This window comes from Protopterus annectens, chromosome 2.part1, assembly GCF_019279795.1.
Source record: "Protopterus annectens isolate FY-2018-M chromosome 2.part1, PAN1.0, whole genome shotgun sequence".
In the NCBI taxonomy this organism is placed as follows: domain Eukaryota; kingdom Metazoa; phylum Chordata; order Ceratodontiformes; family Protopteridae; genus Protopterus; species Protopterus annectens.
The window spans coordinates 336,516,775-336,532,307 of record NC_056729.1 but is presented as its reverse complement, the minus strand read 5'-3'; the positions used below and the strand labels follow the sequence as shown (position 1 = coordinate 336,532,307).

At 42.3% G+C, this 15,533-nt stretch overlaps 2 protein-coding genes across 3 annotated transcripts in view; one reads left to right on the top strand and one right to left on the bottom strand.

The window, feature by feature from the left end:
• Positions 1-15,533, top strand: part of ZCCHC4 (zinc finger CCHC-type containing 4) — a 1,048,879-nt gene that overhangs the window by 410,852 nt on the left and 622,494 nt on the right. The window lies entirely within an intron of this gene.
• Positions 1-15,533, bottom strand: part of LOC122794047 (E3 ubiquitin-protein ligase TRIM62-like) — a 208,554-nt gene that overhangs the window by 173,302 nt on the left and 19,719 nt on the right. For both annotated transcript variants that reach the window (XM_044062166.1, XM_044062165.1), the window contains exon 2: positions 11,455-11,550. In XM_044062166.1, coding sequence (XP_043918101.1) covers positions 11,455-11,550 — 96 coding nt within the window. The remainder of the gene's footprint in view (positions 1-11,454; positions 11,551-15,533) is intronic.

The following is a 15,533-nucleotide window of genomic DNA, read 5'->3' as shown; positions in this document are numbered from 1 at the left end:
TTCAATGTATTTCAGCATTCAGATCCTAATGGCCATTTTTTTTTTTTTTTTTTTTTTGCTCAGTGGCAGGCTTTTTGTTAGTGCTGCATTCATAGCAATGAACCCATTATTGTGACGAATAAATTACTTTCTAAGGAAGAGATTCAGATAGACTTGTAGAAGCCATAACTCACAATGCTTTCATGATGGAGTAAGCCTTTCCAGTTCAGAGACTGCTCTTTGCTATGATTTTCCCCAGGTGTTGGCTGTAGCATAGAGAGCTGTCTCACTGGGGAAACTGCATGTTAATGTGTCACTCCGGGAGAATAGCTGATGTTATTTAGTCATGTACTGTCCCCTGGAATTAGTTGCATCTCTGGAGTAACTCATCAAAACAATTCAGGTGGAGAGAGGGGGCCTATAGATTGGAAACAGCCCAGGGCTCAAGGTACACTTACTCCGCCACTGCAACTGGACTTTCTGTGTAAGTCATTCTGCTTCAGAAAGCAGTTCTGAAAAATGTGGTATTTTGAGGAGGGAAAGAGTGTAAATCTCTGGAAGTTTGGATGGACATAGTGCCTTCAATGGCAGAAGTGCCAAGTGGTATTACTACTGCAATGTTTTGCATACGGGAACATCCACAGTTATGGTAAGTTCCTAACACAACTGTACTTTCTCTGTAAGCCTTACTGCTTTGTAAAGCAGTAATGAAAAATGGAACAGTTTGAGTACACCAAGTATGACTGGCTGTATCCTGAATGAAATAATAGAAGCTTTGCAGGAAGTTGATCAACAGCAGTGTGTGACATTTCCAAACAGGAATTGATATATGTCCTTGACCTAGTGCGAAGTAATGCTGGGTGGGGGGTGGGGGATGGCAGTAGTTGTAAGAGTTTTCAGCCAACTGTGATCATATTCCTGTTTTGTTTACCAACCTTGTGTCTATACTGGGGTATGCTACAGGAACACGTAACCTGAAATAGTAGCCTTCGTTTGTTTGGATAATACAGTAGTCCATAATAGAAAATGGTGTCGGGCATTGTTCCCTGTATGATGCATAAATACAAGGCTTTATGCACACAGTGAACACTACCACTTATGTCAGATGTGCAGACACTTGCACTATAAGCACAGAGGGCAACTGAGTGTATTAACAGTTACATTACCCACAATAGCTGCCATTATGAAGGTGCTGTAATCAGCATATTAACTTTAGCAACGTGCTACTGATTTCCACGCTAGAATTTTGTGATGCATACTGCAGTCAGTCACAAACCATTCATTCCCAGCCATTCTAAGTACTTACTGAACACTTAGAATATTTTTTCATTTAATGTTTATTCACCTAGGTGTTTGCAAATGTAGTCATTTGCCGTTTATGTCATTTCATTTTTTGTTAACTGTCTACAAGCTAAAGTTGCATCTGGAGAGATGTCCTGTGAAAGACATGCCAAGTATTCACAGAACTGAGCTTTTCTCCCTAGGCCTTCACTGAAATGGGTCTTGCAAGGCACAGTTGGACTTAACCTGTAAACAAATATAAACAAATAAATTGATCAGCTAAAGCAGTATAATTTTATCTTGCTTTAGATTGTTGCAGTTTTTTTTTCATGAAGAGAAAATTTCTGAATTGTACTATAGGAGTAATTTGCAAAATGTTTCTAAGTTTGTTAAAGATGAGATTATGTAGGAATGTAAACTACCTTATCAAATGAAAAAAAAACACAATCCATTATTTTAGAAAAACAGACATAATGTGGGTTATTCAGAAGTATGAGAAAATTGTTTTAGGAGTGTGGGTACCAATGGAAATACCTTTTTCCCCTTTAATGCAAGCTTTTAGATGCATTGTTGACTTTTGCACAGCTGCTGTATGTGTTTGTGTGTATAGGGTTGCAGAGAGACACAAAATTGTTTTGCAGCCAACGTGATTCACATTAACTTGACTTTTCTATGGAGTTACCTTTTTGAAATAGGTCATCTGTGTAACAAACAGAAATTTGTATTGTGTGCACATATGGTGTGTGCTCACAGTTTGTGCACATGCATATGTATCTCTCTCTTTTTATAAGTGTGTGTGTGTGTTTGTGTATATATATATATATATATATATATATATATATATATATATATATATACATACACATGTATGCTATATAAATCTGATGTTGTTAATCTTCTTTCCATTCACCCAGAATGCCCTTCTCGCTGTTACCTCAGATCTCGTTTGCCATGTAGCCGTAAAGCCGCGTTTCAGCTGAGCTCTCATCTAAGTGGAACATTTTTGATATTTGTGTGAAAAATTTTGGATATCTTCGTATTTTATTAAGCAATTAGTATTCCCAGTGTCTTTTCTTCTGCCTAACCTTGTTTTTCCACTCTGCCTGTTGTTACCATTGGTAAACTTTCAAGTACCATTATTGGTACGGCCTTTCCTCCCTTACCCTTGTGGTATTTCTTCAGTACCATAGTTGGTATTGTCTCTCCTGTTTAACCTATTAGCTTTGACTTTTAGTCAGGTGTTTCCCCTTTTTCTCTACATACCAGTGTATTGTTATATTTGTGACTTTTTTGAATGGAGTTGACTTTATTCTAGTTGGATTATACAGTTGGCCTGTGGTGTCTTTTCTATTGAGATGTCTGATAAGAAGGGTACTTCAGGTTTTAAGCATTGTACTTCATGTAAGGGCAAGTTACCTAATAGTGATTCTCATGATGACTGTGTATACTGTTTGGGAGTGCCCCACCTTTCGATGCAGCGTTCGTGTGACATTTGTCAGAGTTTCACTCAATGCTCTCTTAATGAGTGCAAAAATAAACTCATTCTGAAAGGGTTACTCAAGTCTCCCTTCTCAGAGGCCATTTCTGCAGCGGAGGTCTCAACCCCTCCTACTAAGGACAAAAAGAGATCCCACTCTGTTCCTTCTTCACCATCGGGTGATCATAGCAAGCCTGGGAAATCAAAGGTCCCAAAGTTATCTTCGGAGCACAAATCTGCCTTTACGGCTCCATCTTCCTCGGCTCCGATCATCTCAAAACCTTCGATTCCAGCGCCAGTTTCAGCACCGGTCCTACCTCCGGCACCTATCATAAACCTTACTATACCTATTTCGACTTCGGCACCTGTAGCCACTTTGGCTCAGGGCACACCTTCGACTACTCCATTAGTTTCCATTTTGGAACCGACCATTTCGGCTCCGAGTACCACTTCGTCACTGAGCGTTGTACCGACTTCACTAGATTTGACCCCTCTACTTCTGGACTCGAAACTAGAAACTTCAGTGTCAGCAGACCTTGCACCACGGACCCGATACTCCCCTTCCGTAGATCCGTTTCTGTGCCAAGCGTATAGCCCCTTCATCGAACGTCCTGACTCCCCATCTGATGTATCTACTAGATCCACCAGGAGCCTGATGAAACATGACTTGGTGCGTCTTGTAGACCAGCTCTTGTTAGCTAGGGGGATCCCCACACTTTCTAAGACCCATCCACCTGCAGGACTTGGGTTGTCTTATCCACAGACTCCATCTTACACTCCTCCTTCGACTGTCTCGGTTCTGAAGCCTTCTGCTCCAACATCTTTCTTGGAACCCATCACCTCGTTGCCTACGGTGCATCTCACTCTGGCTCCGAGTTTGTCCCTTTGGTATTTGGTTCCCACTGAACCGGTCCTTCCTCAATCTGGGTATTGGGGGATGTGCGCGTCGGCCCGGGGTATGGAGCCGCTTCTCTCCTCTGATCCATCCTCAACGCCGATAGCCTTGTCCGTGCTGATGCTGCTTGAGGCTCCCTCCATAGGGACAGATTCATCGGAGCAGGGTGTGACCCCGGTATCGATGTTGTCTTTCTTGGTTCCGGGCTCCAATCCCTCTTCAGGCGGGCCTGCCTTCCGCGCGATGGAGAGGGCTCTTGCTTCTGGCAGCACTCCTTTGATGTCAGAACCCCAGTTTTCACCCCCTGAGCTACAGCTGTCACAGACCACCCTTCAGGACACTGGGCAGAGAAGCCATGGGACACCCCTGTTCAGGGTATCTGCTCTTTTGAGTCCTCCTCACAGATCCCCACTGAGGAGCCCCCTTGAAAGAAGACATGCAAGAGGAAGTACTTGGATTTGCCCGAGGAGTCCTTAACAGAAGACATGGACTACAGTTATGGTAAAGGGTCCCCATGGTCACCTCCTGATGATGTCTCCTTCGAGACATCCTGGAAATGTTAAAACAGAGAGGGGACTGGAAGCCCTCCAACCCTTCGTCTGAGGAGTCCATGTTCCTGTAGGCTTTTCACACCCAGCTTTCAACCTCTTGGATGACCCCACCTGCTGACAAGTTCATCCAGCTCATCATGCAGCATGCTTGGAAGAACCCTGATTCCATTAAGGCAATCCCTCGGAGACCAGACAAAATTCTTTCCCCTTCCAAGGAGAACACGCATTGGTCCAAAGGGTTACCAGTTGATGCTATGGTGGTCGCGGCCACGAAAAAGGACTTGGCTGAGGAAAGTCCCGCTATCCACCCAACCAACAGGGAGTCCCAGGTGGTGGACAGACTTGGGAAGTGTGTTTTTGCATCAGGGACCTTTGCTGTACAGTCCCTGAATTATTTGGCACATTTTACGAGGCTCCAGAGGGACTTGATCTCTGAACTTTCTGGGAAGCTCGCAGGACAGTTGTCTGATGAGGTCAGAGACAAAGTGGCCTCACAGCTTGCAACCCTGGAATCAGTATCCGACTCGTCCATGAGGTCGCTATCACTTGTGACCGAAGGGGTGGCTAGAACTGTGGGTTCGAGCATTGTTATGAGGCGTCATGCCTGGATTCGCATTTGTGACCTCACAGATCCCTTCAAATCTTCATTTCTGAAAACTCCCATCGAAGCTTCATCCCTTTTTGGCTCCAAAGTGAAGGACATGCTAGCTAGATGCGAGCAAGACAGAAAGACCCTGTCTGCCGTAGGCCTATGGTTTTCCAACCCTCAACATACCTTCTCCAGGAGTCAGAGGAGTGGAAAAATGTGGCATAAGAAATCTCAGGGTCCTTTCCGTGCCGTACGTGGTGTTTATACTCCCAGAGGCAGAGGGGGTAAGAATTCCGGAAGACACCCCTATAGAGGCGGGGGGGGGGTCTTCGTAACCAAGGCTCCAGAGACTGTATTTCTGGACAGCCTTATCAGCGCTCCTGAGGAGCAGCCTGATTGCTTACCTCTGGAAGCAGTCGGGGGTGATTTCTCTCTGCACCAAGCTGCATGGCAATCTATCACCACTGATCATTGGGTGCAGAGTATCATCACCAGAGGTTACACCATTCCTCTTTCTTGTCAGCAGAATTTTCCAAGAAAACTTTCCAAAGTTCCACCCAGTCAAAGGGAAGATGCAGCTTCAGTGATTATAAAGCTGTCTCAAAAAAAGAGTCATCCAACCAGTCCCACCAGACCAGTGCTGATCCAGATTTTACTCGAGATTCATTTTGGTGCCAGAAAAGACAAGGGACTGGAGACCCATTTTGGATCTCAGCAGCTTAAATAAGTCTGTCACCCAAACCAAATTCCAGATGGTCACAGTTCAGTTCATTCTCCCCTTTTTAACATAAGGCAATTGGATGTGCTCTGTACATCTCGGCATGTGTATTACCACATCAAGATGGACAAACGCTCCAGGAGACTGCTTCGCTTCCAGCTAGGAGCCAGTCATTATCAATTCTATGTCCTGCCGTTCAGTCTCTCTACAGCCCGCAGTGTTCAAAAAATGCATGGCAGTGGTAACAGCTCACTTGAGACTAAAAAGATTCTGGGTCTTTCCATATCTGGATGACTGGCTCCTACTGCCCCCACTGAGCATCTTCTGGTAACAGCACTGCATTATACTTTCTCTCTGGCAAAATTGTTAGGAATAACTATACATTGGGAGAAATCAAACCTTACACATACACAACAAATAGAGTTCATTGGAGCAGTGTTCAGTACTCAGTCCTGTCTGGTATCACTCTCAATTCACAGACTCCATCAATTGAGGCTTCAACTCTGGGTGATACTCTCTCAAACAAGAGTCTCTGCAAGGGAAGTTCTTCAGGCCCTAGGTTCTATGGCAGCGTCAATCCCAATAGTGCCTCTAGCAAAGCTACATATGCGGATTCTGCAATGGCTCCTTCTGTGTCAGTGGTTCCCAAACTATCACCCCCTCGGTTACCAGATTCGAATAACCAACTCCTGCAAACAGGACCTGCTTTGGTGGATGAGGCCAAACAGAGAACTTTGGAGTTGTCCATCTCAGTCTCCTCAGCCCACAGCCATTGTGACCACGGATGCTTCCCTGATCGGGTGGGGGGGCCATTTCCAGGGAAAGACTGTCCAAGACACATGGTCCACCTCAAAGGCCCACCTGCATATCAATCTTCTGGAACTGAGAGCTGTGCTGTTAGCGTTACAGGCCTTCCATTCAGCTCTCCCTTTCGGGACAATTACAATTCAATCAGACAATATATCAGTAGTCTGATACAAGCAAGAAGGAACCAAGTCCTACCCCCTATGTCGAGATGCCATGAGAATTTGGCAGTGGGCGATAACTTCCAACCGCTTTCTGATAGTAACATATATCCCAGGGAGCTCCAACGTGATTGCGGACAAACTGAGCAGATGCATCCTCATGCCTCAAGAGTGGTCCCTCAACCCCAAGGTGGCATCAGAAATCTTCAGCCACTGGGGCCAGCCTTGCTGCGATCTTTTCGCCTCCCATCAAACAACAAGTGCAGCAGTTATTTCATCCTACTTCCCCTGGAGGGGGAGTCACCAAGGGATGCTCTGATCCATGATTGGCCCATGGGACTTCTTTATGCTTATCCTCCCTTCCCATTGATCCCACAATTTCAAAAGAAAGCTCTTTGGTTGAGATGCAAGGTGATCCTCATAGCCCCATTTTGGCCTCGACAAGTTTGGTCCCCCTTCCTTCGGCCTCACCTAGTATACCCACCGTGAATTCTGGACCCTCGCCCAGATCTGATTACTCACCCCCAAGGGTTGAGTCACCTAAATCTGTCCAGTCTCAAGCTGACAGAGCTTGGTTTCTCTACTTCTACTAGTCGCCATGCAAGCTAATCTCTCTTCAGCTGTTTGAGACAGCATTCTGGCCTCTCACAAACCATCCACCAGAAGACTATATCAGAATAAATGGAAAAGGTTCTCCATCTGGTCCAAGGATAACATGCTAGACTCGTATTCAGCTCCAGTTACTAAAGTGCTTCAATACTTGGCTACGTTTTTTGATAATGGAGCCTCTGCCTCTGCTGTATGAGTACATCTGGCGGCAATTTCCAATTTCCACAGTGGTATAGATGGCACCCCTCATCTCTTTACACCTTTGCAAGGCTTTCCTCAAGGGGACTTCTCATATCAGGCTTCCTGTCAGACAGCCCGTGGAACCATGGAACTTCACTCTAGTCCTTCAGTCTTTGACTAAAAAACCTTTTGAACCTGCTGCAAAGTGTGACCTAAAGTTTTTTTGTCTTGGAAATCCTTGTTCTTAGTAGCCATTACGTCTCCCAGAAGAGTCTCGGAGCTGCAGGCATTGTGTATCAAGAGGCCCTATCTGGTCTTTCATAAAGATAGAGTATCACTTTGGACGAATCCATTCTTTCTTCCCAAAGTTGGTTCTGAATTCTCCGTTAACCAGACCATTGATCTACCTGTGTTCTTTTTGAATTTTGCCAATAGAGGAGAGTACTGCCTTCACTCCTTAGCTGTACATAGACAATTGAGATTTTACCTAGACATGACCAAACCTATCCATAAATCTGAACATCTTTTCATCTCCTTTTCTGGGCCCAGAATGGGACAGGCTGTTTCCAAGGTTACATTATCAAGATGGCTAAGGGACTGCATACATTTCATCTATTCCCTCAATAATGAACATATGCCAAAAGTTAAAGCTCACTCCACTAGATCTATGGCAACATCTGTAGCATTCCATTCCAGGGCTTCCATGGATGACATCTGTGCAGCAGCTACTTGGGCTAAGCCTCATACCGTTATCAATCATTACAAATTGGACTTGGTCTCCAGAGGGAGAGCTGCCTTCGGCTCAGTGGTACTCAGGAATGTTCTTCCATAAGGGCCACCCATGAACCTCACGGAAGCTTGGGATTCTGTTCTATCAGTGATGAATGGAAAGAAGATTAACAACATCAGATATAGAAGTTATGTCTTACCATAACGTTCCATCTGTGTTGTTCATCTTCTTTCATTCATCACTTTCCAACCTCCTTCCCCCCTCCAAAGGCTTCTGGGGGATGCTTTGGGTCTAAGTGGTGCCCTAGGGTATTTGCGCAGAAGTGACCTCGGCTTTACTTCTTTTTCTCTAGCAAACTCGATCTGAGGTAACAGGGAGAAGGTCATTCTGGGCAGAGATTTAGCTCGAGAGTTTATTTGGTTGGTGCGAGCTTGGTAAGAAGGCCGACTCGGTTCCGAGGACTCAGAACCGAACCCCATCAGTTATGAATGAAAGAAGATGAACAGCACAGGTGGAACGTTATGGTAAGACAACTTCTTTTTTTCATACACACACACTATACATACATATTTATGAGTAGGTCCCCTAAGTATGAAAAATAAAATGAAAACAATAAGGATTAACAAGAATCGAGAATTTACCAACTAATATGGGGACTGTGTCCCCCTTGCCTTTGCTGTTTGTATATTCTACTGTCAAATCACTGTACCTCAGACTTCCTTTTCACACATTAATGCTTTCATTTTTGCGGATCACAGCTGCAGCTCTGAAAATTTAAAAACAAGCCCATCTACTGAGCGATGATAAACTGATAGCACCGAAATGAAATAGCCTTTTATGCAATTTTAATTTTTTCATGTTTTTGTTAACAAATGTCATTCAGCATAGCTTCTAATTTACATTTGCAGCTATTTGCTTGTTTTGTTGCACTTTGAACTGCTCTTGCAGTTCTATTTAGGTATTTTTGGAATAATGTTTTGGTAGAAAGGAAGTGGAATGCAGTTTCGATGTAGATGGTCTTTGCCTTTGACTAAGATTGTATGACCTTAAAGTTAGTATACCCCCCACCAAAAAAAAAAAGTTTTATTTTTCTTTGAAGGTGTCTTTCTTTGTAGGGTATTGCAGGTTTGATTGCATTGTTTTGCTTTTGATGGATTTGTCTGGGCCTCAGTGCATAAATCCTACAGTTTATATATATATATATATATATATATATATATATATATATATATATATATATAAATGTACTGTATGTATGCACATGACTTGAATTTGCTTCATTTTCTTTGAGTTTTTCTTCACGAAAGACATTCAGGCAGCAATTTAAGCAAGACAGACCAAATGTCCTTTTCCCTAGCCCCAGATTCTGACTTGTCCTGGGGAAATCTTAAGCATTTCTATGCCATTTCCTAGATTAGCTGTGTCACCAGTTCTTAATGTCCCGTGCGCTCAGCAGTTCTTTACAGAGCAACTCAGAGGCCATCCTTCTAATATGCCTGCAGTACTTCATTTATCTGTTAATTTGAATGTGCAGTAGCTGTACTCTTGACTGCGTTCCTCTACATGTCATGGAGAGTAAGCTTAGCAACCCCATAGAGATTCCCCATTTATACTTCTTGGGTCCACTCCTATTTGTTCTGTTACCACCCATAATTCCTGATCATAGGTAATGATGAGGACACAGGCCTGACTGATAAATTTCTTTTTGTCTATGTCCCCACTCACTATATGACTGTACCATTACTGACTGATTCAGCATAGCGTGAATGTAGTTACTTCCTTAATCTGCTTGTCACTGTCAGATTTCTCTATGTTGTCACTCATGAACAAGACACAAAGGTATTTACATTTTTCTGTGAAGGGCAGCTGTTCCACACATCTGAGAAAAACAGTTCTTTCTTTTACAGTAGAGTAACATGATGTCATAGTTACATGTGCTGAGTCTTATCCCATTTTTTTTGTATTCTGCAATGAATTGTTGAAATGTATGTCGAGGTCACAGTGTGATGAGGGAAAAAGACATCATTTGCAGACAGCAGAAATTACACTTAAGGTGTCAGTTGGATACCATCTTAAACTCAGGCTGTGTATATATATCTTGTCCATGTGAATCATGAACAGAAATGATAAGACGCATCTTTGAAGAGCCTAAAAAAAATCAGACAAAATGCTAAGAATGTAAGCAGAACTCTGTTTGGAGTCCTACAGGGACAAATAGTTAACATATGTTGTCTCAGTACTCCATAGTCGTGTAGAATCTCCTGCAGCACAGATTGGAGAGCATACACATAACCATTTTCAAAGTCCACAAAATAATGTAGACTTATCAAACTCCTGCAGTTCCTTGTACAGGCGCTCAAGCCCAAAGAGCTGGCCCCACTGTTCCATGGGCTGTACTGAATCTTCATTATTCCTTTAGTATACAAGGTTTGGCTGTCTGTAAGAGTCTTATGTCCATCTTGCATAGGCTGGTTACATAAGAGGCTGACAACTGTGAGGCTATTATGTCAAGGACACATTTCCCCATCTAAACGGTGAGGACCACCAACCCCAGCCTGTCATACCAGAGGTACTGTCCCTGCCTTCCTTGGACCATTGTAGAAACATGTTAGTTGTGTTGCTCCTTCCAAGTATAGTGCCTCGACATATACTGCTGGCTGTCATCCACAATTCCAGTCTTACCACTGTGGAGGCCTTTGACCTTCACAGTGACTTAATTTGCAATGATGGGCCTCAACCCTCCAGAGATTCCAAGCACTACCTGTCAAGGAAAGATCTTGTCCACTGGATTAAGAAGTTTCACCCTCTCTGCTGTCAGTTTAATTTCATTATTATTGTTTGTATATATGTACACACATGGAGAGAGCATGTGTGTGCGTATATATGTATATGTGCAAGCGCGTGCAAACATACATGCTCATGTGTGTGGTAGTTGCATATATACATTTTTTCTCTCATTCACCATGTTTGCCCCATTTACATTAATTGAAATACTTCAACCCCCATTAACAATATCGCTAGCTGTTTATTCTGCAGAAACTGATAATACAGTACAAAGCTTTGCTGTGACAACGACCTTAAAACTTGCATTTTGAGCCTGATGTGGTGGCCTCTAGATAAGAGGCATAAAAACAAAAATCTGTAAATAGCCTGTATTTCATGATATTAAGTGTGATACCCGCGGTGGTGGTGCTGTGGTAGCGTTGTCGCCTCACAGTAAGACGCTGTCTGGTTCGATTCTCAGCTAGAACGTCTTCTGCGTGGAGACAAGCGTGAATGGGCGTACCTTCATTAAAGGTTGTGCGTCAGAGCTGGTAACTCGGTACGTAAAAATCAACTACCAATCATTAGCGGACCAGAGTTCCGCTGTGGCGACCCCTAACCGGGAAAAGCCAAAAGACACAAAAAAGTTACAGTTGTTGCTACTGACAGTTGTACGTTTTGTGTCCGCTAATTAGTTTCAATAAGGTATGTTCTTACTGTGATGACTTGACTTCGTTTCTTTAGAGTCTGGATGTATGCTTCAGTTTTTGCTTTGCAGTCACTGAGTTCATCAAGGAGATTTTTCGGTGTAGTCTGTTAAAAAAGTAAAAGAAAGAAGTGCATGTGAAGACTAGTTTATTATGAAACATTTTTTTTTTTATTTATTTTGACATTTGTTTATCTGAAAAGTCTGACTGGGATAATACCATTTTCAGTGGAGGCCTAGGGAGGACAAACGCCATACTGATATAATATGGTTACAGTTAAATAAAATTATTACAAAGCCTATACAGAAGAATGACGTTAAATAAGTAAAAATTCAGGTTCAGTTCATACAGTGTGAACCTATATAAACTAAGTGCAAATATTTGGACAGCTGTAACAAGCTGAAACAGAGCATTGTCAATAGTTGAAGTATTTACAAGTTTAATTCATAAAGATTACATTAAACCCATTGAGTACACTCAGAGATGACTAGATAATGTAACCTAGGCAACAATGTATTAAGTGCAAAGCAGTGTGACTTTTCTGTTCATGTCAAAACAGTTCTATTCCAGAGTATTGCTTCACACTTATAAAATGAGTGAGCTTTCTTGTATGTTGCATAGCATCATAAACCAATTAGCATAACCTGGTGCTCTACTTAACATATTGCTGAACAGTTTTATAGGTGCACTTATTTGTAAATATGATGCATCCATACTAAAACAAAATGGCCACTGTCCTTCACTATTCATCTCTTGTCATTAGTTAATGGAAAACACAGCATTTCATTTTTCCATAGTATTACATTTACCAGACTTGTTTGTTGCAAGATGTTGCCATACATTTTGCAAATCAGCTGTTATGGTCAGTTTCATTACGTCATTCATGTTTGTGTGCACATCTACACACATTTTTCCAATAGTTTGATTTTATATGGTGGTGTGTCTTTTTTTTTTTTCATTCATACATATTTATGAAGTCATGGACTGTTGAAAGTAACACGCAGTCTAAACTTCATTTCTCCATCCATGCATATATTTTCTAAACTACGTGACCTAGTTTTCTGTATCCTCAGCAACTACCTCTCTCACACTTTTTGGGATCCCCAGCATTCCCAGGCAAGCTGAAAAATGTAATCAGTAGCCATATGAATTGCTGAGACTTGCAATGCCGATTCCTGGAATGTGGAAACTGATTGTCCAGAAATATAGACTTGCATACAGTAAGTCAAAGATTAGCATTTCTCAGAATATTCCCCTTTTCTCTGAGGTATGGTGATCTTGAAGTTAGTATTTGTAAGGCCAGGGGTGTGAGGAACCCCCCCCCCCACACACACACACACACATCTGGGGTGGAGATGGGCTTGCCCCCTGAAAAAAAAAAACAAGTTTATAGAAGAAAAATTATGGTCAGTATTTGCTCTTCTCTTGTATTTTCAGTATTTTTTGGCATTTTGAGATTCATCATTGTGAGTCCTCAGCACGTTGTGTCCTACATTTGTTTCATGATTCCAAGTAGGTTGTGCTTTGTATATCTCACAAGGGAGGTGCACAGGCGACACCTTCTCAAGATGACCAAACCACCTGAGTTATCATATCATATACCCATGTAGCAGTAGCCTTACTCGGAGATCCTCCCAGATTGCCATGCTAATCACTGTATCATGGAAACTGAGTTCATATATCCTGCAAAGGAATCTTGTTTCTGCAGTTTGTAGGAGCAGCCTCATCTTTGTCAGTCACTACCCAAGGCTCATGACCATTGATGATGGGGACATAGACTGACGGGTTAATTGAGCGCTTTGTCTTGAGAGTCAGTTAATTTCATATCACATTCTGGTACAGCATCTGCAGTACTTCCACTGCTGTGCTGTCCTCTGTTACCTTCACTTGTGAACAAGACCCTCGACTACTTAAACTTCTACACTTAAGGCAGCTACTCCCTCCTCACCTGCAGAGAGTAGCCTATGATTTCTGAGGAGAAAACAGTGACCTCTGAATTTAAGGTGTTGATTTTCTTCCCAGCAGTTTCGTGCTCGACAGTTAACTGCTGCAGTTTTGTGCTAGAGATCACAATTAGCTGGGGGTAACAGGACAAAATCTGCAGGCAACAAAGATGAAAACCTAAAGTACATATTCTAAAGTCATCAGATGTACCTTGATATCTTGTCCATGAAAATAATAAACAAGAGGAAAAAAAGTCCCACCATTGGCACAACCAGTGTCCATGATTCCATGAACATTTTTGTCTTAACCCTCAAAATGTAGACACACCTCTTGTTTTCCAAGTACTTAAACCAAATAGTATGCAGAAGCCCTTGGATCTTGTATGTTTGCTGCACCTTTGACAAGACATTGAGCATGCAGTAATATCCATAGAACACAAGTAGACGGTACTAGCAAACTCATATGACCTCTTTCACCCAATGTGGGAGGACAAAAAGTTGATCCATTGTACTATATGACTAGGGTAGAATCTATGTAGTGCTTCCTCAACCAAGAGGCTTGACTGCTGGGTAAAGTCTTCATTCCAGCATTTTGATACTGATTCCCAGAAAGACTGAGGATCATGAGCTCTCTGTAACTCTGTTTTTCTCTCCTGGCCCTCATTTAACAGTTAAGAAGGTATTTGACTCCGACCATATGAACATATTATCACAACAGTCCCTTAAACTGAATTTAGCATTTCCTGCATAAGGTAAAGGATTTAAGGCAATGTCAAAAAGTCACATTGTGTGTTCCTGAAGTACACGTCTACTCCAGTAGGTAAAAATAATTTAAATTACAATCCGTTGTATGGCAGAATGACATATCTCACAAACTACCTGTCTCCATAGGGGTTCCCCAAGGATCCATCCTTGGACCTCTATTCTTCTCTGTTTTCACCAATAATCTAGCCTCTGCCACCAAACATAGCACACTCATACAATACGCAGATGACACAACCATCATCTGCTCAGCCCAGTCCCTACCCAAACTGCAAAAAGTCACACAGGAAGCCTTTTCTTCTGTTGAAACTTGGTTTTCCGATGCCCAATTAATACTCAAACCAAACAAAACTAAACTACTCATCTTCCAACCCACCAAACATGCTCAAAACAACTCTCACTTTAACATCACAGCAAAAGACAACACCACTATATACCCAACTGAACACACCAAATTGCTAGCAGTGGAAATAGACAATAAACTAAAATTTGACATTCACATATCCATGACCATAAAAAAAGTCCACAAAAAACTAGGAGTGTTATACAGAAATAAGCAACTTCTCACCAAAGCAGCAAAGATTTCAATAGCAAATTCCCACCTTATCTCCACCCTACTTTATGCCTCTCCAATATATTCCAACCTAAGGCAATGCGATCTAAACAAGCTAGAGACCTGCTACAACAAAATCGCCAAATTTGCCACAGGGGCATCCTACTGTAGTCACCACTGTCCTCACTTGCTGAACTGGGCTGGCTTGAACTCCCTCACCTCCTTTAATGGTATCAACTTGCACTCGCCCACAAACTAGTAAACCATCCACAAAATGTCTCATCCCTCCAGAATCTACTCCAGCTCTATCACACCACCAGACCACTAAGATCCAGCAACAAAAATCACTTGCAGATCACTAAAGCCAATAACTCTGCTGGTGAAGCACTAATGTTAAGTTGTCTATCTCGCCTTCATTCTTGCTGGTTGGGTTCGGACTCGGCCATCTTCAAAAGCTTGAGAGCTGCTTACTGGCTCGAGGCCCCCCTATATCCCAAGATGCCTGGCGCTAGATACCCAGATCTCGTTTGCTGCTTCTGCTGTGAGGTTGTTCTACTGGCTCAGGTCGTATAAAGCTTTAGTATTATTGTATTTTTCTTGTCAAAACTGTAGTTTTTAGTGTAGAATTAGTCATTAGATTAGACTGTTGTATTGTAGCTAGTTTTTTTCTAGATCTGTTTACTTTCCCCAAGAAACTCGTTTAAGTTAGAGAGTTTCCCCTCCCCCCTTCTCTCCCTTTCCTCAGAAAGGTTTTCCATTTAAGTTAGAGGTTAACCTTTCTCTCTATCTCCTTCTAAAAAAAAAAAAAAATTCTTTTATTTATCACAGTTG